The 26,755-nt window shown below is 47.2% G+C and overlaps 1 protein-coding gene across 1 annotated transcript in view; it reads left to right on the forward strand.

Annotated features, from left to right (window-relative positions):
* Positions 1-26,755, forward strand: part of LOC144784940 (uncharacterized) — a 327,184-nt gene that overhangs the window by 288,703 nt on the left and 11,726 nt on the right. Inside the window, exons 18-25 of the mRNA XM_078664054.1 lie at positions 5,080-5,199; positions 6,016-6,021; positions 10,519-10,629; positions 12,113-12,223; positions 12,330-12,440; positions 15,823-15,945; positions 23,810-23,884; positions 25,568-25,651. Of these exons, the coding sequence (XP_078520180.1) occupies positions 5,080-5,199; positions 6,016-6,021; positions 10,519-10,629; positions 12,113-12,223; positions 12,330-12,440; positions 15,823-15,945; positions 23,810-23,884; positions 25,568-25,651 (741 nt within the window). The remainder of the gene's footprint in view (positions 1-5,079; positions 5,200-6,015; positions 6,022-10,518; positions 10,630-12,112; positions 12,224-12,329; positions 12,441-15,822; positions 15,946-23,809; positions 23,885-25,567; positions 25,652-26,755) is intronic.

Below are 26,755 nucleotides of genomic sequence, written 5' to 3' on the forward strand. Positions count from 1 at the left end.
CCACTGCACCACACCTCTCCACTAAACACCATCCACCCCTGTCCCCCTCATAGGCCCTACACACCATCTGATTTACCCCCCTAGAAACTCGCCCCATGCCTAAAGTACACTTATTTCTGATGCCTAAACTCCACAGATCCCTGAACCATAAGAGCCCTTTCCAGCTCAAAACTCCACCCATTCTGTACCCTAAAAACTCCTCAGCACACCTAAACTACAACAACTCTGACCTCTAAACTCCACCCACCCCTGATGCCTGGAAGCACTTTCTACTCCTAGACTCATCATCTCTGAATCCTAAAAAAGCCCTCCCCATCCTAAACTCTGCCCATCCCTGAACCCTAAACACTCCTTTCTTTGCTAAACCCCACCCATCCCTGAACCATTAAACACCCTCACCACCCCTAAACTCCACCCATCCCTGAACCTTAAAAACATCTCACCATCCTTAAACACCACACATCACTGACCCCCAAAAAACCTCACTATCCCTAAACAACACCCATCACAGATCCCTAAAAAACACTCACTACCCCTAAACAACCATCCGTCCCAGACCCCTAGAAACTCCTCATGACGCCTAAACTCTACCAATTCTTAAACCCTAAAAGCCTCTCACCACCCCTAAACACCACGCATCCATGAACACAAATTTCTTCTTTCTACATCTTCATTCCACCTATCCCTGAAACCAAATAACCCCGCACCACACTAAAGTCAACCCATTACTGAACCTTACATTCCCTATACGACCAACTCCGACGACACCCTCACCGCCGCCGATCACCTTCACTTCCAGATACACACCGACCCCAAGACCACCATCAGAGGCACCCTCATCTACAGACCACGCACACAATTCAGCGAAACCATCGCAGACTTCGTCAGTCCACACGCCATCACCTCCACAGACTAGATCTTCCTACGGGACCTCAACTTCCACCTGGAGAACAAAAAGGACTGCAACACCGCGGCCCTACTGGACAACCTCGACAACCTTGGACTCAAGCAACTGGTGAACACTCCCACCCACTACGCCGGCCACACGCTTGACCCCGTCTTCACCACCAGCAAGCACATCTCCTTCAGCCACTCAACAGGACTACACTGGACAGACCACAGCTGCGTCCACTTCAACTTCAGGAGAACCACGACCCACCACCACCCGCAACAGGTTCCCCGCAGAAGCTGGAGCAAGATCACCTCCGACCAGCTCGCCACCACCCTCAGCCAGAACCCGCTCACCAACACGACGGACCCCGATGAAGCAGCCCGCAACCTCACACAGTGGCTCACCGACTGCGCCGACGAACTCGCACCACTGAAGAACCCTCCCAGCAGACCCGGCAGCAGGAAAGCCTCTTGGTTTACTAACGACCTCAAAAACTCCAAGAAAACCTGCCGCACCCTCGAGAAAGCCTGGCGCCACGACCAGACAGCAGAACACATGACCGCCCTCAAGAACTCCACCCGCAAACACCACCAGCTGATCCGCATCACCAAAAGGACAACATTCAAAGAACGACTGGACAACAACACCCACAACAGTAAGGAACTCTTCAGCATCGTGAAAGAGCTCTCCAACCCCAGCGCCTGCAACAACGACATCACACCCTCGCAAGACCTCTGCTACTCACTCGCCTCGTTCTTCCACCGCAAGATCGTCGACATACACAACAGCTTCGGCGCACAAACCATGCACCCAAGCACCGAAACAGCGCCCCCCACCACCACCCTTCGCACCTGGACCCCAGTCAGCACAGAAGACACCACCCGCCTGATGAACACCATCCACTCCGGCTCCCCCACCGACCCCTGCCCACACCACATCTTCAACAAAGCCGACTCCATCATCGCACCCCAACTCCGGAACATTATCAACAGCTCCTTCGCATCCGCCACCTTTCCGGGGAGCTGGAAACATGCCGAGCTGAGCGCCCTCCTGAAGAAACCCACCGCGGACCCCACGGACCTCAAGAACTTCCGCCCCATCTCGCTCCTCCCGTTTCCAGCCAAAGTCATCGAGAATACCGTCAACAGACAACTCTCCACCTTCCTCGAGACCAACGGATCCCTCGACCCCTCACAGTCCGGCTTCCGAGTAAACCACAGCACCGAGACCACCCTCATCGCAGCCACCGACGACATCAGGTCCCTGCTCGACAACGGGGAAACGGCTGCCCTCATCCTCCTGGACCTCTCAGCAGCCTTCGACACCGTATGCCACCACACCCTGATACAGCGCCTCAGCAACACCGGAATCCAAGGATCAGCAGTGGAGTGGATCATCTCGTTCCTCGCTGGAAGAAGCCAGAGAGTCCGCCTCCCCCCGTTGCGATCCGCGGCCACGAAAGTCATCTGCGGCGTCCCGCAAGGATCCTCACTCAGCCCCACCCTCTTCAATGTCTACATGAGCCCCCTCGCAGCCATCGCCCGCCAACACAACCTCAACATCATCTCCTATGCCGATGACACCCAGCTGATCCTCTGCTCTCACCAACGACCCCGCCACCGCCAAAGCCAACCTCCAGGAAGGAATGAGAGAAGTCGCAGAATGGATGAAGATCAGCTGTCTGAAACTGAACTCAGACAAGACGGAAGTCCTCATCCTCGGCCCATCTCCCTCCTCCTGGGACACCTCCTGGTGGCCCCCCGCCCTGGGCATCGCACCCAAACCAACGGACCACGCACGCAAACTGGGCTTCATCCTGGACTCCTCCCTCGCGAGGACCAAGCAAGTGAACGCCGTCTCATCATCCTGCTTCAACACCCTGCGCATGCTCCGAAAGATCTTCCGATGGATCCCCACTGAAACCAGGAAGACGGTCACCCAGGCCCTCGTCACCAGCCGTCTGGACTATGGAACACCCTCTACGCTGGAACCACAGCCAAACTCCAGAAAAGACTCCAGCGCATTGAGAACGCCTCAGCAAGACTCATCCTGGACATCCCTCGCCGCAGCCACATCTCTGCCCACCTGAAAAACCTGCACTGGCTCCCCGTCAACAAGAGGATCACATTCAGACTCCTCACCCACGCACACAAGTCTCTCCACGACATGGGGCCGAAGTACTTCAACAGCCGCCTCACATTCTACACACCCACCCTCCAGCTCTGATCCGCCAGCCTCGCCCTCGCCTCCATCCCACGATTTCTGAAGTCCACCGTCGGAGGAAGGTCCTTCTCCTACCTGGCAGCTAAGACATGGAACTCCCTCCCCACTCACCTACGGCTGACCCTGGACCATCTCTCCTTCAGGAAACAACTCAAGACATGGCTGTTTGAGCAGTAGCGACCCCCACCCCCCACCCCATCAGCGCCTTGAGACCCTTACGGGTGAGTAGCGCGCTATACAAATTCCATTGATTGATTGATCGATACCCATAAACTCCACCAATGACCCTTCAAACATTCACCACTCCTAAACTCTAGCCAATCCTGAACACTAAAATCTCTTCACCTGCCTTCATTTTTACCTATCTCTGAACCTTAAAACCCCCTCTCCAGCCCTAAACTGCCCACCTGTTTACCCTAAAATCCCTCACCAGCCGTAAACGCCATTTATCTGTGATCCCTAAGAACCACTCACCACCCCTAAACTCCACCCATTCCTGATCACTAAAAAACATTCACCACCCCTAAACTCCACCTATCCCTAGACCCAAATAACCATTTTCTATACCAAAACTCCACGCCTCACTACTCATCAACTCCTCTCATCCATGAATCCTAAAAATCCTTTTCTACACCTGAACTCCAACCACACCTGAACCCTAAAGCCCCACATCAGCCCTAAACATTATCCATCCCTGAACCCAAAAACCCCTCAATACCCCTAACTTCACTTAATTGTAATGTAATAATGTATTTTCCTTAAAAGGTTTTTTTTACTTTAAAATGTTTTCTTTAATTTTCGATTTGTTTATATTTCCTTAAAATTTTCTTTCCTTAAAATAGTTTTTCTATGCTTTGGTTTCCTCCAATGTGGTTTTCTTCCAGAAGCCTTGTGATTTTCTTGTAGAGACTACAAGACATTTTAGGTGACCCCCATACCACTCTCTACCCCCTTCCTTTCCTCTCTGTTCCTGGTTCCAAGTTCTAGACAACCAGTGATCGAAAACATGGAGTGCAGGGCCGGGGACCACGGTGTGGCCCGTCTCTCTAGAACCGACACAGCTCAGTCTGGCATTGGCAGCTTTGTCTCAGAAATCAAGATTACTCGAATGGTTTCTCAAAGTTTCAAGGTGGAAAGCCCTCCTACTTCTACGTGGCCTCCAACACATCCCCCAAAATAAAAACCTTGGGTGGAGCCAACAGTAAATGTGGTCTCCTTGCGACTAAGGTCGCTGCTTCCTCCCACAAGGGTCTACGAGCCCAGATCCCTCTAGAGTGAAGTCTTGGAGGCTTATGTGTGGTCACCAGTTGCACCACCGGGCTCTGTGGTTACCCTGTATTCAGTTGTATCTTTAGGTGGGTTACTAGAATAATTTGCAGCCTTATACATATTTCAGATCCCACTCACCTTGAAAGAAAGGTGAATATATTTTAAGGTTTGGCATTTAATATCCCAGTGCTGTCTAATTAGGGACCTCTGGATTTCTCCCTCACAGCATGAGTCCAGACCAGGGCTACACTGATTCTTCGCCTCCTGACATTCACAACTAGTCCTCCTGAGTTGATCCAGACCCAGGTGTCTGCACACCTCACTGCTCCCCATCATTCAAGCCCCCCAGGGAGCTCTGCATTGCTCAAAAACAGGGCATTATGCCCAGCACTGCCCTCCCTATCTCCAAGACACACAACAAGCTCTAGTATGGGGTCTCCGTACTCAGCATCGCTCTCCCTACCTCTACATCCCACGGTGAGCGCTGTGTTGCCCCAGTACAGGGTCTCTGTACTCAGTCCTGTCCGCTCTACCTCTGCCTCCGACAGTGCGCTCCGCTTTGCTCCAGAAAGGGGTCTCTGTACTCAGCACCGTTCTACCTACCTCTAAGAACCACGTTGAGGTTTGCGTTAGCTCTTATTGGGCCTTGTGAGCTCCCACTGAAATCTTATCCAGTGTTTCTCCTTCCTGTCCAGATACAGCTCAGACTCAGCGGATAAACCCAGAACTAAGACGTCCACAACCACCATCACCAGAGAGTCCAACTATGAGAGTCCGAAAGACGCAGAGGCCTCCAAGCAGGATTCCTACACCAGGTGAGTAGCGTGTGCCGTGTCAGAGAGATGGCTGGGTGTCGGAGGTCGAATCCGTGCTACAAGGAGAAGGCTTTCTAATTGAGATGTCCATGTCCAAATGGACAGGGTCGAAAAGCTGGAATGAGTATGACATCTTGTGAATAATTTCGGCGACGGTTAGACTGACTCAGAAGAGGGACTCTACCCCTGGGCAGCACTGAGTGAGGTATGTCCACTATGACCGCTGTTTGGTGCAGGGTGCGGAAGTAGTTCATGGCCCTAGTCTCTTCCTCATGGGCTGAGCCCCTATCCCAGAAGCACCAACGATTGAGAATGCTTGAGCCACGTAGAGGGGCAGAAGGTCACTGGGGATCATTCTTGTCTGCCCTCCACAGAGGACATTTCAGATGAAAGGGGCTTTCAGCAGATGTCACTGAACACGCCTCTTACCTCCTGCTTGGTGGACACTGAGCTCCTCAGGCGCTTCTACCTGGAGCAAGGACCACAGAAAGACCCAAGTAATGGGACAAACTTGAAGGCTCAATCAATCAATCAATCAATCGAGGATTTATAAAGTGCGGCAAATCACCTGTGAGGGTCTCGAGGCGCTGGAGTTGCTCACTTCTTCGTGGTGGTCAGTTCATTTGAACAGCCAGGCAGCGAGTCCTTTCCTGAATTGCCGAAGCAATGAGGCGAAGCAATGAGGCGATTCTGAGGGGCAGAGGGAGGTCATGGTCACCTCCCTCTGCCCCTCAGAATCGCCTCATTGCTTCGGCAATTCAGGAAAGGACTCGATGCCTGGCTGTTCAAATGAACTGACCACCTCGAAGAAGTGAGCACCAGGTGTGAGAAGGAGCATTCTCAAATGTTGCCAAAGCAGATCCGGGGGGTGTCTGCACGGTAGAGAGAGGCGGATCATAGGTGTCAAGTAGGTTGGTGGAAGCTCATGCGTTTGTTGAGGTATGCTGGTCCTTCGTCGTGCAGGGCTTTGTATGCGTGTATCAGCATCTTGAACTGGCATCTCTTCTGGATCGGGAGCCAGTGCAGCTTCTTGAGGTGGCATCTCTTCTGGATCGGGAGCCAGTGCAGCTTCTTGAGGTGGCATCTCTTCTGGATCGGGAGCCAGTGCAGCTTCTTGAGGTGGCATCTCTTCTGGATCGGGAGCCAGTGCAGCTTCTTGAGGTGGCATCTCTTCTGGATCGGGAGCCAGTGCAGCTTCTTGAGGTGGCATCTCTTCTGGATCGGGAGCCAGTGCAGCTTCTTGAGGTGGCATCTCTTCTGGATCGGGAGCCAGTGCAGCTTCTTGAGGTGGCATCTCTTCTGGATCGGGAGCCAGTGCAGCTTCTTGAGGTGGCATCTCTTCTGGATCGGGAGCCAGTGCAGCTTCTTGAGGTGGCATCTCTTCTGGATCGGGAGCCAGTGCAGCTTCTTGAGGTGGCATCTCTTCTGGATCGGGAGCCAGTGCAGCTTCTTGAGGTGGCATCTCTTCTGGATCGGGAGCCAGTGCAGCTTCTTGAGGTGAGGCGTGATGGGTCCATCTGGTGAGGTCGAGTATGAGTCATGCTGCTGAGTTTTGTATTGTCTGGAGTCTCTTCAGGAGGCTGAGCTCCCGCTGTTCCTCTTTTACTTCGGGTGACACTAAGAGAGTCAGTGACGGGACATCATTGAAGAGTGAGCTCCCCACGCTCCCCAGGGATGCAGCTGATGATGAATCAATGTGGGGTTTCTCTGCAAAAGAGAGAATATTAGGGGTTCATACACCTCCACATGTGGTAATCGCCATCCACCAAGCCCACAATGTAAAAGACCTTTATTTCTGATCTTCGTGTTCTCTGTGGTGTGGGACCCCCTGAGAGTACACCCTTGAGGTTTGGTCTTCCCTGTCGTCTGTCTGTGGAGTGTGTGAGCCCCCCTAAGAGTATGAACTTGAAGTTTTATCTTCCCTGTCCTACATCTGGGGTGTGTGAGCCCCCTGAGAGTATGACCTTGGAGGTTGGTCAATGCATAGCGCCTCACTGGAGGTGCATGAATATGGATTTATTTAATGGAGGTCCGTCAAAGTAGAGCGCCTCCAAGGAAGTCCGTCAACACAGAATGCCTCCGTGGCAGAGTCTGAATGTGTAGTGCCTCAACTGAGGTGCACATGTGTTTGATTCTTCAATGGAGTTCTGTGAATCAAAAGTGCATGAATGTGGAACGACTGAATATAGGTCAGTGAATGAAGAATACCTCAGTTGAGGCCTGAGGTGGAATTTTCTCGGTGGACATCTGTGCATGTCTCTATGTGGGCACTTCCGTAGAAGTCGAAGAACTCAGAATGCAGTGGTGAATGCGGAACAGATGATTGTGAAATGCTTGAGTACATCCATGCATCTATACATCCATATCCAGCCGTATATCCATGCAGGGGCCTCGATGCATCTATGCACTATACTTTCCATAAAGTTGAAATTCGCCTTTTCTGTAAATGGTAATTTTTCTCTCCGTGCCCAGTAGGTCCACGCTGCCTCTCCTCGCAGTGACTGTGTTTGGAATACGCACACTTAATACAACCTCATAAAACACTCCACTCACTTATTGTCTATCGCATTTACACCCCAAGTGACCTATCTGCTAGTTCACTCACCTGCCCATTCGCTCACCAGATACTCACACACGCATTCACTCCCCACCCATCCATTTTCTCACCCATTCTATCGCCCCACTGTTCACTCCCCACCCATCCATTTCCTCACCCTTTCTGTCACCCCACTGTTCACCCCACCCATCCATTTCCTCACCCATTCTATCACCCCACTGTTCACTCCCCACCCATCCATTTCCTCACCCTTTCTGTCACCCCACTGTTCACCCCACCCATCCATTTCCTCACCCATTCTATCACCCCACTGTTCACTCCCCACCCATCCATTTACTCACCCTTTCTGTCACCCCACTGTTCACCCCACCCATCCATTTCATCATCCATTCTATCACCCCACTGTTCACTCCCCACCCATCCATTTACTCACCCTTTCTGTCACCCCACTGTTCACCCCCACCCATCCATTTCCTCGCCCATTCAATCACCCCACTGTTCTCTCCCCACCCATCCATTTCCTCACCCATTCTATCACCCCACTGTTCACTCCCCACCCATCCATTTCCTCACCCATTCAATCACCCCACTGTTCACTCCCCACCCATCCATTTCCTCATCCATTCTATCATACCACTGTTTACTCCCCACCCATCCATTTCCTCACCCATTCAATCACCCCACTGTTCACTCCCCACCCATCCATTTCCTCACCCATTCAATCACCCCACTGTTCACTCCCCACCCATCCATTTCCTCACCCATTCAATCACCCCACTGTTCACTCCCCACCCATCCATTTCCTCACCCATTCTTTCACCCCACTGTTCACTCCCCACCCATCCATTTCCTCACCCATCCATTTCCTCACCCATTCTTTCACCCCACTGTTCACTCCCCCTCCCATCCATTTCCTCATCCATTCAATCACCCCACTGTTCACTCCCCACCCATCCATTTCCCCACCCATTCAATCACCCCACTGTTCACTCCCCACCCATCCATTTCCTCACCCATTCAATCACCCCACTGTTCACTCCCCACCCATCCATTTCCTCACCCATTCAATCACCCCACTGTTCACTCCCCACCCATCCATTTCCTCACCCATTCAATCACCCCACTGTTCACTCCCCACCCATCCATTTACTCACCCTTTCTGTCACCCCACTGTTCACCCAACCCATCCATTTCCTCATCCATTCTATCACCCCACTGTTCACTCCCCACCCATCCATTTACTCACCCTTTCTGTCACCCCACTGTTCACCCCCACCCATCCATTTCCTCGCCCATTCAATCACCCCACTGTTCACCCCCACCCATCCATTTCCTCGCCCATTCAATCACCCCACTGTTCTCTCCCCACCCATCCATTTCCTCACCCATTCTATCACCCCACTGTTCACTCCCCACCCATCCATTTCCTCACCCATTCAATCACCCCACTGTTCACTCCCCACCCATCCATTTCCTCATCCATTCTATCATCCCACTGTTCACTCCCCACCCATCCATTTCCTCACCCATTCAATCACCCCACTGTTCACTCCCCACCCATCCATTTCCTCACCCATTCAATCACCCCACTGTTCACTCCCCACCCATCCATTTCCTCACCCATTCAATCACCCCACTGTTCACTCCCCACCCATCCATTTCCTCACCCATTCTTTCACCCCACTGTTCACTCCCCACCCATCCATTTCCTCACCCATCCATTTCCCCACCCATTCTTTCACCCCACTGTTCACTCCCCCTCCCATCCATTTCCTCATCCATTCAATCACCCCACTGTTCACTCCCCACCCATCCATTTCCTCACCCATTCAATCACCCCACTGTTCACTCCCCACCCATCCATTTCCTCACCCATTCAATCACCCCACTGTTCACTCCCCACCCATCCATTTCCTCACCCATTCTTTCACCCCACTGTTCACTCCCCCTCCCATCCATTTCCTCATCCATTCAATCACCCCACTGTTCACTCCCCACCCATCCATTTCCTCACCCATTCAATCACCCCACAGTTCACTCCCCACCAATCCATGTCCTCACCCATTCTATCACCCCACTGTCCACTCCTCACCCATCCATGTCCTCACCCATTCTATCACCCTACTGTTCACTCCCAAACCATCCATTTCCTCACCCATTCAATCACCCACCGTTCACGCCCCAACCATCCATTTCCTCACCCATTCAATCACCCACTGTTCACTCCCCACCCATCCATTTCCTCACCCATTCAATCACCCACTGTTCACTCCCCACCCATCCATTTCCTCACCCATTCAATCACCCCACTGTTCACTCCCCACCCATCCATGTCCTCACCCATTCAATCAACCCACTGTTCACTCCCCACCCATCCATTTCCTCACCCGTTCTATCACCCTACTGTTCACTCGCCAACCATCCATTTCCTCACCCATTCTATCACCCCACTGTTCACTCCCCACCCATCCATTTCCTCACCCATTCTATCACCCACTGTTCACTCCCCACCCATCCATTTCCTCACCCATTCTATCACCCCACTGTTCACTCCCCACCCATCCAGGTCCTCACCCGTTTGCCTCCCCGCACATTTTTTCCCGTCCATCATTCTCACCTCACCATCGCCCGCTCACTCGCTGCGCCACTGCTTTGCTCACTGGTTGAAGGAGGGCGCGGCCCTGTTGCCCCCATGCTTGAGTTCATGGCAAGAGATGAACATGTGACCGAGACCTTCAGGCTGTGACTTCTTCTCCTTGCAGGCCCACCCCGATGCAAAGAGAGACCACCTTCACCACCGAGAGCACCTCGAGTACCGACCCCTGGCGCACATCCTACGAGTACTCGGACGACACGGAATCTACCTCCAGAAGGTACGTTGCTTCACTGCTCTCAAAGCAGGGAAAGGAAAAATAAAATGATAATAATCTTGTTATTTTCATTTCGTTTTTCACTATGGGGCTGGGTTACGGCGGGGCGGGGATGGTGGCACAGGGGACGAGTGGTTTGCACACTCCAAGCGGACATGGCTGCATGGCCGTCCATCTTGGGCCTGCCAAACAGTCATGCGCACTTTGCATGTTCCCCACCAGACTGTAATACACAGCCTGGTGGGGAACATGAACAGGCTCCCACGGCTTGTCTGAGCGCAAACCACGGTGTTCAGACCTATCACAACACTGCATTGCAGCGTTCTGATTGGCTATGGGGAGGGAGCCTGGGTGCTTCCTGTTCGCAAGGGAAGCTAATGAGAGATGGCGGCATCAGAAGAGACCAGAGCAAAGGAGAGACGGCGGCCCGCAAAAGGTACTTTTTTTTTTTTACGCCTTACTCCCCCCCTGCCTCCCCCCCCTGCCTCCCCCCTCTGCCCGCCCTGCCACCCCCGTTCCCTGCCAGCTGGCTCTGGAAGCTTGGGTGGTGCTTGTGACCCCCCGAAATGCCAAGCCATGTCTTCCCTGGACCGGAAACAAGCATCCTGGGACCGGTTTCGGATTCATAATCCTCATCAGCCAGGCTATCTTGAATCCAGTGGCCAAGTGAGCAAGGGACTCACGTCTGAGTATACCCTGCCACACTAAGGGCGAACAAAGCGATACAAAAGGGGATGATGGACGGAGTGTTTTAGTAAATCAAACACTCACCCTCAGTCAACCGATCTGGGTTTAATCCATCACCATTCTTTAGCTCACTCAGCCACCCCAGTTCAGACATGACCATATGCAAATCAGTCTGACCCTGTGCCTCATAGGAACAGTCCAACTGAGAGGCCCAAATGTTTGATTCTTCAATGGAGTTCTGGGAAACAAAAGTGCATGAATGTGGAACGACTGAACATAGGTCAGTGAATGACGAATACCTCAGTTGAGGCCTGAGGTGGTGGAATTTTCTCAGTGGACATCAGTGTATGTCTCTACGGAGGCACTTCAGTAGAAGTCGAAGAACTCAGAATGCAGTGGTGAATGCGGAACAGATGTATGTGAAATGCTTGAGTACATACATGCACCTATACATCCATATCCAGCCGTATATCCATGCAGGGGCCTCGATGCATCTATGCACTATACTTTCCATAAAGTTGAAATTCACTTTTTCTGTAAATGGTCATTTTTCTCTCCGTGCCCAGTAGGTCCACTCGGCGTCTCCTCGCCCCACCCATCCAGGTCCTCACCCGTTTGCCTCCCCGCACATGTTTTCCCGCCCATTATTCTCACCTCACCATCGCCCGCCCACTCGCTGCGCCACTGCTTCGCTCACTGGTTGAAGGAGGGCGCGGCGCTGTTGCCCCCATGCTTGAGTTCATGGCAAGAGATGAACATGTGACCGAGACCTTCAGGCTGTGACTTCTTCTCCTTGCAGGCCCACCCCGATGCAAAGAGAGACCACCTTCACCACCGAGAGCACCTCGAGTACCGACCCCTGGCGCACATCCTACGAGTACTCGGACGACACGGAATCTACCTCCAGAAGGTACGTTGCTTCACTGCTCTCAAAGCTGTTGCCCCCATGCTTGAGTTCATGGCAAGAGATGAACATGTGACCGAGACCTTCAGGCTGTGACTTCTTCTCCTTGCAGGCCCACCCCGATGCAAAGAGAGACCACCTTCACCACCGAGAGCACCTCGAGTACCGACCCCTGGCGCACATCCTACGAGTACTCGGACGACACGGAATCTACCTCCAGAAGGTACGTTGCTTCACTGCTCTCAAAGCAGGGAAAGGAAAAATAAAATGATAATAATCTTGTTATTTTCATTTCGTTTTTCACTACGGGGCTGGGTTACGGCGGGGCGGGGATGGTGGCACCGGGGACGAGTGGTTTGCACACTCCAAGCGGACATGGCTGCATGGCCGACCATCTTGGGCCTGGCAAACAGTCATGCGCACTTTGCATGTTCCCCACCAGACTGTAATACACAGCCTGGTGGGGAACATGAACAGGCTCCCACTGCTTGTCTGAGCGCAAACCACGGTGTTCAGACCTATCACAACGCTGCATTGCAGCGTTCTGATTGGCTATGGGGAGGGAGCCTGGGTGCTTCCTGTTTGCAAGGGTAGCTAATGAGAGATGGCGGCATCAGAAGAGACCAGAGCAAAGGAGAGACGGCGGCCGGCAAAAGGCAAGTTTTTTTTTCTACGCCTTACCCCCCTGCCTCCCCCCTCTGCCCGCCCTGCCACCCCCGTTCCCTGCCAGCTGCCTCTGGAAGCTTGGGTGGTGCTTGTGGCCCCCTAACGATGGGTCTGGGAGGCTAGAGAACTTCTCTCTGGCCCCTCTGCCCTGGGGAGATGTTGGGTGGGTATGTACCATGTGTGATCTGGAACGAAAGCAGGTCCAGTGGTTGTAATAGAACATGATCAGAGGTGCAGTAATGTGGCATGGCATAATTAGAGGTCTAGAGATGGTGACAGGGCATGATTACAGGGACAACATTAGTAAGAGTGAGCATTACAGACACAAATGTGTGATAGGGCACAATTACAGGTCCAGAGGTTGATATGAACACTGAATAATTACTGGTACACTGATCCAACGATTGGGACAAAGGCACTATTATGGGACTAGCAAATGACTTCATCATAACCTGGTGGGATTAGAAAAGATGATGTGAAGTGGGTTAAGACCCAATTTTTTAACTTAAAGATGATGGAACGGGAGGAACAGGAGCTTCAAAAACCTATGGTCAGGGCCCACTACTAGATAAATACCTCTCCAGCAATTGAGCTCTATTTAAAGATTGTGACCAATCTTTTCCATCGGTGGCTCCTGATTAGGTTTCGACTGAATATGATTCATCTTATTCTGGGGGATAGCATAGGGTGGTGTAAACCAGAAGACGCCGGCCCATGTAAGTGTGATCATTTTTCAGCACAGAACACCTTGCATTTTATGCTATTTTGTGACCTTTTTATTGATATTCAGAGGAAGTTTATAGTTCCGAACCTGAGGGGAAAAGGGTTTTTGCAGACAAGACCGGCACTACTGTATCTTCAATTATTAGATGAATCTTGGATCATGTTTGGTGTTGCTAGTTTTCTTGCTGCTGCTGTGCGCCTTAAGAAGAAAAGATCTTTTACACTTGGGGGTCGATTCCGATCCGGTAAAATAAACATCCGTACGAATCGTATCCGGAGCCATCTCCGTACGACTCGTACACACGCCGTATGACCCGACAAGTACGATACAGACCGGGGCACCATGACGCGATCCGTACGGTCCACGTCAGGTAAGGGCGATTCGTACGGAAAAGCGCACAATCACATACACACGGTACGGTGCGTACCCCCCATGATCGCAGGGGTACGCCCCGTACACCTGAGATCATGGGGGGTACGCACCATACCCCGCGATCATGAGGTGTACGCACCGTACACCCAGCGAACATGGGGTACGGTGCGTACACACCATGATCGCGGGGTACGGGGCGTACCACTGCGAGCATGGGGGTACACACCCTACCGGGGGGGGGCGTTTCATACCTGTTTCAGCGCGAACTCTGCTTTTACGGCTGTTTATAGCTCCTGTAAAAAAAGAGTCGTACAGTGCGTACCCGACACGTATCGTACTTGCTGGGTCATAAAAACCAGCCGCGAGTCGTACAGATCTCGCGTACAGCGGGTTCCGACGGAGGCTCATACGGGGATTCGAGTCGTGCGGTCTCTGTACGATTCGTACGGAGTCCGGCTCCTGGTACGAATCGTACTTCGTCGTACGTATGGCGGACGTTGCAGGGTACGATTCGTATGGGAAAAACGCTCTGAACGACTATTCGGAGCGATTTTTACGGATCGGAATCGACCCCTTGATGTCATATGAATTGCTGATTTTTATATATTTTTATTGAAATTGTTTTTATCTATTTTATATGGATTACTGATTTGATCTTGAGGTATTTTATCTTGTAACGCCCATATGTACATACTAAATGTTATTAGTTTTGTATTGTTTTGTGTGTATGTACTTTTTATGATTTTAATTTATCGACTAAAAGTGTTTTGACTGACTGACTGACTTGAACAGTGAATAATTATCGATACAATGATTTTGTTAGGGCACGATTACAGGTCCAGTGGTTGATATGAACAGTGCAGCGAATAGTACCCGATACAATGATTGTGATAGGGCACAATTATGGGTGTAGTGGTTGAGATAGGACATAGTTACAGGTACACAGATTGTGATAGGGCATGAATATGGATACATTAACTGTCATAGGACTTGAGCATATGTACGCTGTTTGAGATATCACATGATTGATTACAGGTAAAAGACATGTGATAGGCCATGAATACAGATTCAATGAAGGACATGAGTTCTCTGTGTGTGAATTAGCAGTAACACACTGCATTGGACTAGGCAACCACATTGAAAAGTCTCTGTATTATGCACAGCACCTAATGGAGCAAAGAAGCAATTTACCTCCAGACCATGACATGTTCTTAAGTCCAAGCCCAGAGGTATGAATCAGTCGCTTCCTGTCTGGTGCACAGCGATCCTTCAAACAACTCAAGCATGGAGGCGGGTCTTCTGAGCACCAGACCCAGACCTCAGAATGCTTAAAGCCCACATCTTCCCTGTCTCATCGGGTATCTTCAGGTCAGGAAGCTCTTGGAAACTGAGTTCTTCAGACCAGATTTGGACCAGTCAGCTCCCACATCCAGGGGAGTGGCGGCTGTAGGACCAGTTCATGCCTTCAACGGGGATCTACCCCCCCTTTCCTTATCCCTCATTTAACTGTTTATGATTACTCTGAAGGCGCTAAGGCGTATAAAGGACCTGAATAAATAATTGACCACATCTTGAGTCTGGAATTGCAGAGACCTAAATTAGAAAAATTGGCAGATTCAAGGGAAAAGAATGGTGCATTTAATTTTCTTTGACAACCTTCCATTTTTGATGCAATGTTTTTTTGTAATTACATATTCAGTGAGTCTGCCTCTTAGAGAAGGGGAACTGGGGCATGGACACTGTTTTTTGTCTAAATGATCATGATTGCTTCCATGCAGTGTGTTGCTGCTTCCTTGTCTGGTTTCATTGCACCGAAGGTGACATGTTCTTTCTTGTATTCCAGATCTATCATAAACTCCAGCGAAAGGACAGTCACCACCACCACCACCACCACCATCACCCGAGAGGGTCGGAACCAGCAGTCCCTAGAGACGGAACACACAGACTCCGAGCCTTTCAGCCCCAGGTGAGAGGAGTTCCCGGACCTGCTGCCCTTCAGCAGACCTGTAGCAAGAGCATGTCCGTGCGGCCGTCTCAGGGTCTGCACATTTCACACAAGTCTGTAGGATCTGCATATTCCATGCATGTGGTTCTATCTGTAGGATCAGCACATTCCAAGCCCATGGGCCTGTCCTAGAACCTGTCCAGTTCACATAGGAGCCTCCGTCTTTAGGATCAGCACATTCCAAGCCCATGGGTCCACCCTAGAACCTGTACAGTTCACATATGATCCTCAGTCTTTAGGATCAGCGCATTACAAGCCTATGGGCCGGCCCTAGAACCTATCCAGATCACATAGGAGCCTCTGTCTTTAGGTTCTGCAGATTTCATTCATATGCTACTGTTTTTAGAATATCTATATTTCATGTGTGTGTTCCTGTATTTAGGATATGCACATTTCTTATTTGTGCTCCTGAGTTTAGAATCTGCACCTATCAGACATGTGCTTAGGACTTTAGGGTTTGCACTGTTCATGCATTTGTTCCCCTATTTAGGATCTTCAAATCTCAAACATCCACACATGGGGTTATCTGATGAAATATCGTCAATAAAAATATCAGATACAAAAATATTGCCGAAAAAAATTGAGGACCCAAATATTGACTTTACGTGCCTTGCATGTAAAGTAAAAAATCAACAAAAACAATATAAAAGACATTTTATTCAGAAAATGGGTAACTATATTGAATTTTAACTATTTTAAAGTATACTAACTTTACCAATATTACAAAGACAATATATATATACAATAATAAAAATATATACAAGCATAAAATAAAAATACATACTTTAAAATGATCGCTAAAATAATTAACATAACTTCACACAATATGTAAAAATATCGGAACAAATTAAAAAAATACTAATAACAAGACATTATAATTACAAATAATAGATATTAATATATAGATTAACAATATTAAAATTAATTAATAAAACTATCACTACAAATAAAAATAATAAAAAACTAACTTAAATAACATATATAATAATATATTGTATATTATTATATATATTCTTTTAAGTTAGTTTAATGTTTTTTATTTTTTTGTGTAATATTTTTATTAATTTATAAATATATAAATATATATTTATATGTTTCCAAGTTCCACCTGCAGCCAGCTGCATTCAGGGCGGGTGCCTCTATTGCGTGCGGGTGGACCCACGAATATAAACCTACAAAAATCCCAAAAGGAGAATAATGGAGCACTCATGGGGTCAGTTCCAAATATTTTTATCTGAAGAGACGTGTTTCGGCGTTGAGCCTTTTTCAATGCTCACTTCCAACAAACTGATACAACTGATGATGCTCTTTAAAAATACAGCTCATGCATTCCCATTGGGGAATACACAATAGTACTAAAAATAGGACTGCTGCCATCCAGCTTGCTTTTCAAAGTACTTTGGCAGCCATATTGTTGTGGTAAAAAATTCCCAGAATCTTAAAGTTTGTAGCATCGGCAGAGTGCTATTTCCTCAAATACAGTCCCCGTTGCCAGATAGTTCATTACACCTCAATATGTGCACAATATCAAGCTACAGGTATCCAATTAGCATCCTCATGGCCGATTTTATGCATTCTGTATTTACAATACTTTTCTGTCGCTTGTTTCAGCTGTATCACAGTGTTTGCCGCCATTGTAAGCCCATATATATATTTTCGCCGGTTCAAATTCATTACTTGCACTCCAATCTGACCAACAGCAGGGTAAGCTTGAAACTTTGTTGGGGTCAGATTTGCTAAACCCGTTAAAATTTCCGCAACTGTAGGGACAGTGTTGGACTTTGTAGGAGTCATTTTCTATTCCTACTCCAATCTGGGCAACAGCAGGGGAAGTGTTGGACATTGGAGTGGTCAGATTTACTAGTTACAATTTCAGCAACAGTAGGGGAAGTGTTAGACTTCAAGATAGGTTATATTTACTATTCCAACTCCAGCCATTGCTTCAGTAGAAAAAGTGTTGGTCTGTAGAAGGTTTCAATTTACTAGTTCCACTCCAACATTAGTAAAAGTGGGAAATGTGTTGGACTCTTGGGGGGTAGGAGTAGGTTACGATTTATTATTTTCTTTCAAATCTAAGCAACAGTAGGAACAGTGTTGGATTTTGGAGAGGACAGGATTGCTAGTCCCACTCCTAATGTTTTTTAAATAAAATATTTAAATACAGGTAATAATGCCGTTTTAAAATATCTTCAAAATGATAAATCAATTTATTAAAAATAAGACATAAACTTAAATCTAACAAATGCACATTGTATATTACAAATAAAATAATAAATGTGTTAGAAAGAAACAGTTTCAATTAAAACACTTCCCACTCTACTGCCATAAAACACAAACACCACCAAAAAACAATTAAGTAATTAAAAAATAAATTATTTAAAAATATATATATATATATATTTGCAATTAACACTTTTACAAATTAACAATTAAACAACACAATTCCAATTCATACTTTAATAAATATAAAAACAAATACATTTATCAACCAATTAACAATGAATAAAAAGTCAAAAAATTATTAGAATAACAATTTGTTAATTTAATTGATTATAAATTCCAAATTAATTCATTAAATAAATAAAAAAATTCTACACTAAAAATAATTTACTTACTAAGTCCCCTTCCAGACTCTACAACCCGCTACTCAATTAGCAATTTCTAGTTACATTCAATAAAAATTACATTTCGCATAAAATTTACTAAACATACTAAAACAGACTATACACAAACATTATTGCAATACTTATAACTTGTAATTCTAAAATAACTAAATGTATCAAACTAATGAAATGATAGGTTATACAATTATATTTGAAAATGTAATTATTTAGATTTTTTTTAAAACCCTATAATAAATACCTATGACACAATATGCTTACCTTCTGTATTCTGTCCTAAGATGTTATTGACACAATATTTCTGCCTCACAACATTTTTCACATTTTGAGCAAATGCTTCTAGGTTTAGGATCCGCATATTTCTTGTCTATGAGATCATTCTTGAAACTCCATATTTCATAAATGTGCTTCTGTCTTTAGGATCTGCACATTTCATGCACGGCTGTCTTCTTCGATCTGCAGATACTATGTTGTGCTCATGTCTTTAAGATCTGCACAGTTCATATATAGATGTCAATGTGTTTAGGAACTACACATTTCATGCACGTGCTCCTGTCTATAGATCTGCATGTCTCATGCATGAGCTCCTGTCTATAGGTTCTGCATGTCTCATGCGTGTACTCCTGTCTATAGGTTCTGCATGTCTCATGCGTGTGCTCCTGTCTATAGGATCTGCATGTCTCATGCATGAGCTCCTGTCTATAAGTTCTGCATGTCTCATGCATGAGCTCCTGTCTATAGATCTGCATGTCTCATGCATGAGCTCCTGTCTATAGGTTCTGCATGTCTCATGCGTGTACTCCTGTCTATAGGTTCTGCATGTCTCATATGTGTGCTCCTGTCTATAGGTTTTGCATGTCTCATGTGTGTGCTCCTGTCTATAGATCTGCATGTCTCATGCGTGTGCTCCTGTCTATAGGATCTGCATGTCTCATGTGGTGCTCCTGTCTAAAGGATCTGCATGTCTCATGCATGTGCTCATGTCTATAGGATTTGCATGTCTCATGTATGTGTTTCAGTCTATAGGATTTGCACATCCCTTGCTTGTGCTTCTTACTTTAGGAACTGCACATTTTATGCATTTGCTTGTGTTTCTAGAAACTGGACCTTTCGTAGTGTCAGCACATGTAACCTGTCGCCCTGCTTGTAAGATCTGCTCATGTAATGCTTGTGCACATTTTACACCTGTGCCTGGCTTCAGAATATGCACGTTATGCACTTGCTTCTGTGTTTAAAACCTGCACACTTCATGCATGCTGTACATGTCTAGACACGTGTTTCTGGATTTCATCCGTCATCAGTAGAGATAAAAACAAATTTTATATGGGGTTGCTGAGCAGGCTGCCACAATCCTTACAGGTCTCAGTACCTCTCACAGGCGCACAGGTGCACACGTGTCTAGAGATGTACAGCACTAACCTGCACCAACTTTGGTGGAACACTCCAGTAAAATCTCAAGTAAGCATGTATTACGAACTGCATTTACCATAATGCTAAGGGGTGAACTGTGCTGGGAGGTGAAGCAGTGTGCTCCCACCCCTTCCTATTCCATCTGATACTAGACCTAAGGCTTCTCAATGAATTAATTAAAACGCAAAGATTCTAAATGACAACTTTGCAAGAGTTGATACCTCAGTTGCAAAAAGGAGACTACATGGCAACCACAGGCTTAAAAGACGCATACTTGCACATTCCAATGAACAGAAAACACAAAAATATATTACGGTTTGAAGTCAATAAAACGCACACCCAATTCAAAGTGCTAGCATTCGGACTAAATCAGCACCAAGAGTCTTCACAAAGTGCCTCGCTGCAGTAGCCGCTCATCTAAGGAGACAGGGGATTCATGTATACCCGTACCTTGATGACTGGTTAGTAAGAAAAAGTACATACAGTCTCTGCAAACAGCATATACAACAAGTGAAAGAGACACTAGTTCAACTCAGGTTTTCAATACACTAGGACAAATCATCGCCAGAACAACAGAGGGTGTTCTTAGGAGCAGAAATCAACACAATATTAGGGAAGGTGTTCCAAAGCGAGAAGGAGATATTATCACTGCTACAGGAGGCACACCTATTCCACAAGGGGCAAGCTCTGACAATGAGGACAGTGGACAAACTACAAGGAATGATAGCTTCATACATTCATTTAATCCCCAACATTCGCTGGCACATGAGTCCGCTCCAGGAATGGCTCCAAGAGCAATAGTCCCAAGCAACACGGAGTTGGGAGGATCTAGTTGTTGTCACGCAGACAGTTCATCAGGAGATGGCATGGTGGAACAAAACAAACATAGCACAAGGAAGATTTTTCACACAACCAACTCCAAGAGTGACCATAACAGATGCCTCCCAGATAGGATGGGGAGAACACATGAAGAACCTCAAAGTAAGGGGATTGTGGACAAATCAATTTCCTGGAGCTAAAAACAGTGTTCCTAGCCTTAAAACCTTTTCAGAAAGAGCTTTATCGAAATAAAGTGTTAATACAAACAGACAACACACCCACCATGTTTTACATAAACAAGCAAGGAGGGACACAGTCTTTTGCACTCTCAATGATAGCTCAGCAACTGTGGAAATGGGTAATCCCAGAGAGTATAGACATAATTACAAAACACTTGACAGGAAAGGACAATGTAGATGCAGACAGACTGAGCAGATAAATGTCAGCATCCCACGAATGGGAATTGAATCAATTGGAACCCCACAAAATATTCAAAAAATGGAGAACTCCCCAAATCGACCTATTTGCAACTCACCACAATGCAAAATGCCAACGCTTCGCATCCAGGCAACCGTGCAAACAGTTCCTAGGGAATGCGCTATGGATAGACTGGTCAGGGATATTTGTTTACGCTTTTCCCCCTGATACCACTTCCCCACAAGGTCATCAACAAATGCAAGATCAGCCACATGACAATGATTCTCATTGCACCACAGTGGGCCAGGCAACCATGGTTCCTAGAGATAATGGAGATAACACAGGGAACAGTGCACAGGCTTCCAAAACAAAAAGACCTATTAACAATGCAAAACAGAAGGGTACTTCACCCAGAACCAGAGAGCCTAAGCCTAGCAGCATGGCACCTGAGGACTTAGAATTTGCACACTTCAAACTACCAGACAACACAATGGCAGTACTAAGAGAAGCAAGAAGACTAACAACAAGAAAATGTTACGCAGCAAAATGGAGAAGATACTCCCAATGGTGCCTTAAAGAACATCTTTCAAAGAAGTTCACAAGGGAAACAACAGTTCTAAAGTACCTGACACATTTACTACAAAGTAAACTAAGCCTCACATCATTAAAAGTACACCTAGCATCAATTGTAGCGTATACAAGAGGAGAAACAGGGAAAAGTTTTTTCACTTCTCACTTATTCAACAGATTCCTAGAAGGAGCAAAAAGAATAGCACATCCAAAAAGGATGCCAAAACCCACATAGAACCGGAATATAGTGCTTGCACCGCTGATAAAAGCACCATTCGAACCACTACACAAAGCAACGCCACAAATGCTCACGCTAAAAACTGTGTTTTTAGGAGCATTTAGATCTCTACGTTGAGTTAGTGAATTGCAAGTACTTCCAAATACATAATGACAGGACTGTCATGAAAACAGATCCACACTTTATGCCAAAGGTGTTATCGAAATTCCACATAAACCAAACTATACAGATACCAAGTTTCTTTCAAAATCCAAGAACACAGGCAGAGAAAGCATTGCACACTCTTGACGCTAGAAAAGTAGTCATGTATTCATGTAGTCATGTAGTCCTGTGTACTTTGATCCGCCACAGCAAAGAACTTTGTAATTCCCAAAATCAAATTGTCACGCGTAGGTGGCAAATCCTTTTCTTTTTTGGGACCCATGCTGTGGAATTCTATGCCATTTACGGCACGAAACGAGACTAGCTATATGAGCTTCAGGAAAGCCTTAAAGACCTGGCTGTTTAACATCTAAAACATGTCTTATTTGCAGCAGAACCACAGAATTAGTTCATGTATGCGCTGGGAAACCCTTTGTGGGTAGCTGTTGCGCGTTATAAATGCAATAATAATAATAATAGTAATAATATTACATTGGAAAACCAAAAGAATACAGGAAACAAAAGAAATTCTTTGTATCTTTTGCTAACAGCTTCCTAGGACGACCAGCTACCAAGAACACCATTGCAATATGGATTGCTCAAGTCATACAATTATGCCCTAAACAAGCAGGACAGACTTTAAAAGGTGCACCACGGACGCACTCAACCAGGAAGAAGGGAGCAACATGTGCATTTCTAGCAAATACTCCAATTCAAGACATTTGCATGGCAACAACATGGTCTTCAGTGCACACGTTCACAAAACATTACGGTGTGGACATTCAAATGAATAAAGAAGCACAAATAGGGCAAAAGATCTTACAACATATACCCACAAACCAGCGCTCATCTTCCACCCAACCACCACAAGACTAGCAAACCGCTACAAAATCTATGCACAGCATGTGAATCCAGAAAAGATTCACACTGCAAACCATATAGTTTCTTACATGTCGGTGTAGTTTTGCAGCTTGTAGAATTTTCTGGATTTACTAGCAACCCACCCTCCTCCACCAGAAAGATGAGACAGGAGGAAAGGAAAAAAAAAAGAATCCGAAGGTGGGAGCTTCCAGAGGAAGCACGTCGACGTCACAGGAGGATACCAAATAGTGGTATGTCGACTCCCACCAAAAACAACCAAAAAAAAAGAGAAATACAACAATTACGGAACCAACCACTAGATGGTGGAATAATGCACAGCATGTGTATCCAGAAAATTATTCAATCTTTAAAACTACACCAACAGGTAAGAAAATATAGGTTCCCGTTTCTGGAATCTGCACTTATGTCTGTAGGTTCTGCACATTTGAAGGCTGTGCTCCTGTCTATAGACGCTGATGAATCTATGTGTGCGCTCATGTCTGCAGGGTCTGCATATTTCACAGGTGCGCGTGGCTGTACCATTGGTCCATTTCCCATGTGTTTACCAGTCTGCAGGTGCAGCACATTCCAAGGCTTTGCACCTTTCTGTAGGGTCTGCATATTTCTTGTGTGTGCACCAATCTGAGGAAGCTGCACATATGAAGTGTGTGTTCTCTGCCCTTAGGAAGGGCCCATTTCACATGTGGCTGCAGAGAGATTAAGTCTCCTCATTGTGTTTGCCTTTCAGCTCCAAGGGCCCTCTGTTTGTGAAAGAGTACGTGAGCACTAGTGAACGTGGCGGCGCCTCCTCAGGCTATGGAAGGTAAGAGACCGCTCAGAGCTCACCGTGGTATCAGTACCAACGAGACATCCTTCTGACCTGTCAGTCAAGAACCAAGGGGGTGGTGGCTCACATCTTTGTTTCAGGGACACGACAGGGAGCAAATGTTCAAACTGTGACCGGGACTTTAGTTTCACACACATGGTGACACTACCCATGTCTGAGAGCAAAAGTGAACCAAATTAGACTGATCATTCTAATCAATGTGAAAAAGACGTCTCAAACACATGGCGACACTTTTAATCACCGGAACAAGACCGTGAACAGGAGGTTTAAAACATACTTACACTTCTAATCGCTGTGAACAATTGTGTGTACTGGTCTCAAAGACTTGGGGCCATATGTAGGTAAAACTGTTTTTGCGATTCTCAAATTGCGATTTTTAGGGAATCGCAATTAGAGAATCGCAAAACGCAATGTAGGTAGGATTTGCGAAATATTTTGCGAATCCCACTTATTCCTTATTTGCGAATCGCAAATTGAGATTTGCAAATAAGGAATACCTTCCCATTCATTCCTATGGGCTAGAAGGCCCATAGGAATGAATGGGAAGACATTCTCAATTTGCGATTCACAATTAGAGAACCGCAAATTGAGAATGCAATTTCAAGGTTTCAAGGGTGTCAATAGGACACCCTGTTGCACCCCTGAAATATGCATGTGTGCACATGTGGCGCACATACATGGGCTAAGGGCATGTATGTGCGCCACATGGCACTTTGAAAAATGCAAAAAAGTGCATTTTTTAAAGAAATCGCAAATTACCACCAACCTGAAGTTTGTGGTAATTTGGCATTCCTTAAATGCATTCGCAAAATAGGGAATCGCACATTTTGCGATTCCTTATTTTTTGAGTGGATTTTTGTCTGCTACATAGCACACTGCCCAAATTGTAATCGCTAACGCTGAAATTCTGCGAATTTTAACGTTTGCGATATGGCCCATGGTGACTTAATTCAATCTAAATAGGAAGTTTCACACACATACTGGCACATCTGATCACTATGAACAAGAGTGTAAACAGGAAGTCTGGGACACGTGCAGATATTGCTAATCAAAGGAAACAAGACTGTGAACAGGTGTCCCGCACACTCCTAGGGGCACACGCATCAAGGTAGGTTTTTGCGATTCCTTTATTGCGATTATTAAGGAATCGCAATGGATTCGCAAAAGCCTATGAATGTAGAAATCGCTAGAAAATAGCGATTCATCAACAGCGTTCAAACTGTATTGTAGTGCGAAGGAAGGATTCAACATTCTTGTTTTTTTTTAACCCTATCGCTGCTGCCGTCGGCCGTTGGACGTCAGGCGAGCTACCTCCCTGGTGCTGCGCACGTCCAACGGCTGACGCGACCGCACCCGTTTCTTCGAACGTTCAGCACTGGCGCTGAACGTTCGAAGCAGCAAACGGGTTAATAGTGATGGTTGGGGGAGGGGGCATAGGTTGACTTGGGTCTCTTCCTGGAGTTGGAGGGAAAATGGGCTGGTGCTGCACTGGTAAGGCTAACGATTGGATAGTTTGCTGTCAGTCCAGTCCCAAGAACATTACTTTTCTGACAGACATATGTGACAACACTTCCATGACACTTTTATACGTTATTACTAGGGAGGGTGCTTTCTCACAGGGTCTAATTATTAATGACGTATACCATCTACTCTCTCCAGTGGCAGTCATGGAGGCTTCTCTGATGATCCGGAAAGAGTGACGTCCAGCACCTCCAGCTACTCTTACAGCAGTGCACCCAGGAGGTAAGACTGCTCTGTCTCTGGTGAAACACACAACTGACTGCATGAATGGATACTTTATTAATAGTGCCTACAGCATCACACATGTGTTGGCCTCAGGGAGCCTCAGAAGGGATCTTGCATGCATAGAAGTCAGATCATATGTCCTGTGCGGTCCTTGGAGTCCTGCACTTCCCTTCATAGAAAGCAACTTCTGATACTGTCAAAACCCAGAAAACACACCTGGGGCCTAATGGATGAGAAATTGGTGTAGGGCAGCGTCGCAAGCCTTTGTGTTGTGCTTCCCTACACCAATGTGAAAGGGCAGGAATGCAACGTATTTATGAAATACAGTGGATTCCTGTCCTTTCCCCCTGTGCCTGTGACCAGTTTGCTGCCTAGTGCCAACAGAGGCACCCTTGCACCATGGCGCTAGGGTGCTTCTATTGGAGGCAGGATTGTTTTTGTGCAGGAAGGGCACCTTCCTGCACAAAACCAATTCCGAGAGGCGGTTTCCTCTTTCTATGTGTGCTGCCGAATGCAGCACACATGAAAAGAGGAAACAACAAGGAGAAATGGAACATGTCTCCTCGTTACGCCTGCTTTGGGGATGCTTAAGGTTTTGGAGCTGCCCCAGGGTTACATGATTAAGTAATTCTGGGGCAGCATCAAAATCCATGGGTGTTGTGTGGAAAACCCACTGCAACGCACACGGAACGCCTCCCTGGTGCAGAGTAAGGCGAGGCAGCAACCCGCGCTGCTTTGTCTTACTCTGTATCTATGAGGCCACTCGAAGCCACGCAGAGTGGCTTTGTGTCGCCGCATAGGTAAGATGGAGAGGTTTACGCCCCCGGAGCATCAAAAAAAGTGATATGGCGCAAGCTTCTCAGAAATACGCCCCATGGTGTCTAGGTGCAGGGTGAGGGAATGCCTGGAGGTGACCAGACATAAAGGGGCAGATTTACAATAAGTGGCGCATCCCTGCATATCAGCAGGGATGCGCCCGTTATTGTGCGCCGCAGGTCCCCCACCCTGGATGCAGCGCGTTTACAATGCGGCGCACCATGGGCCAAAAACGGCACAGATGCGTCACACATCTGTGCCATAAAGGCGGCGCATTGCTGGAGT

This window comes from Lissotriton helveticus, chromosome 10 (assembly GCF_964261635.1).
Source record: "Lissotriton helveticus chromosome 10, aLisHel1.1, whole genome shotgun sequence".
Taxonomy (NCBI): Eukaryota; Metazoa; Chordata; class Amphibia; order Caudata; family Salamandridae; genus Lissotriton; species Lissotriton helveticus.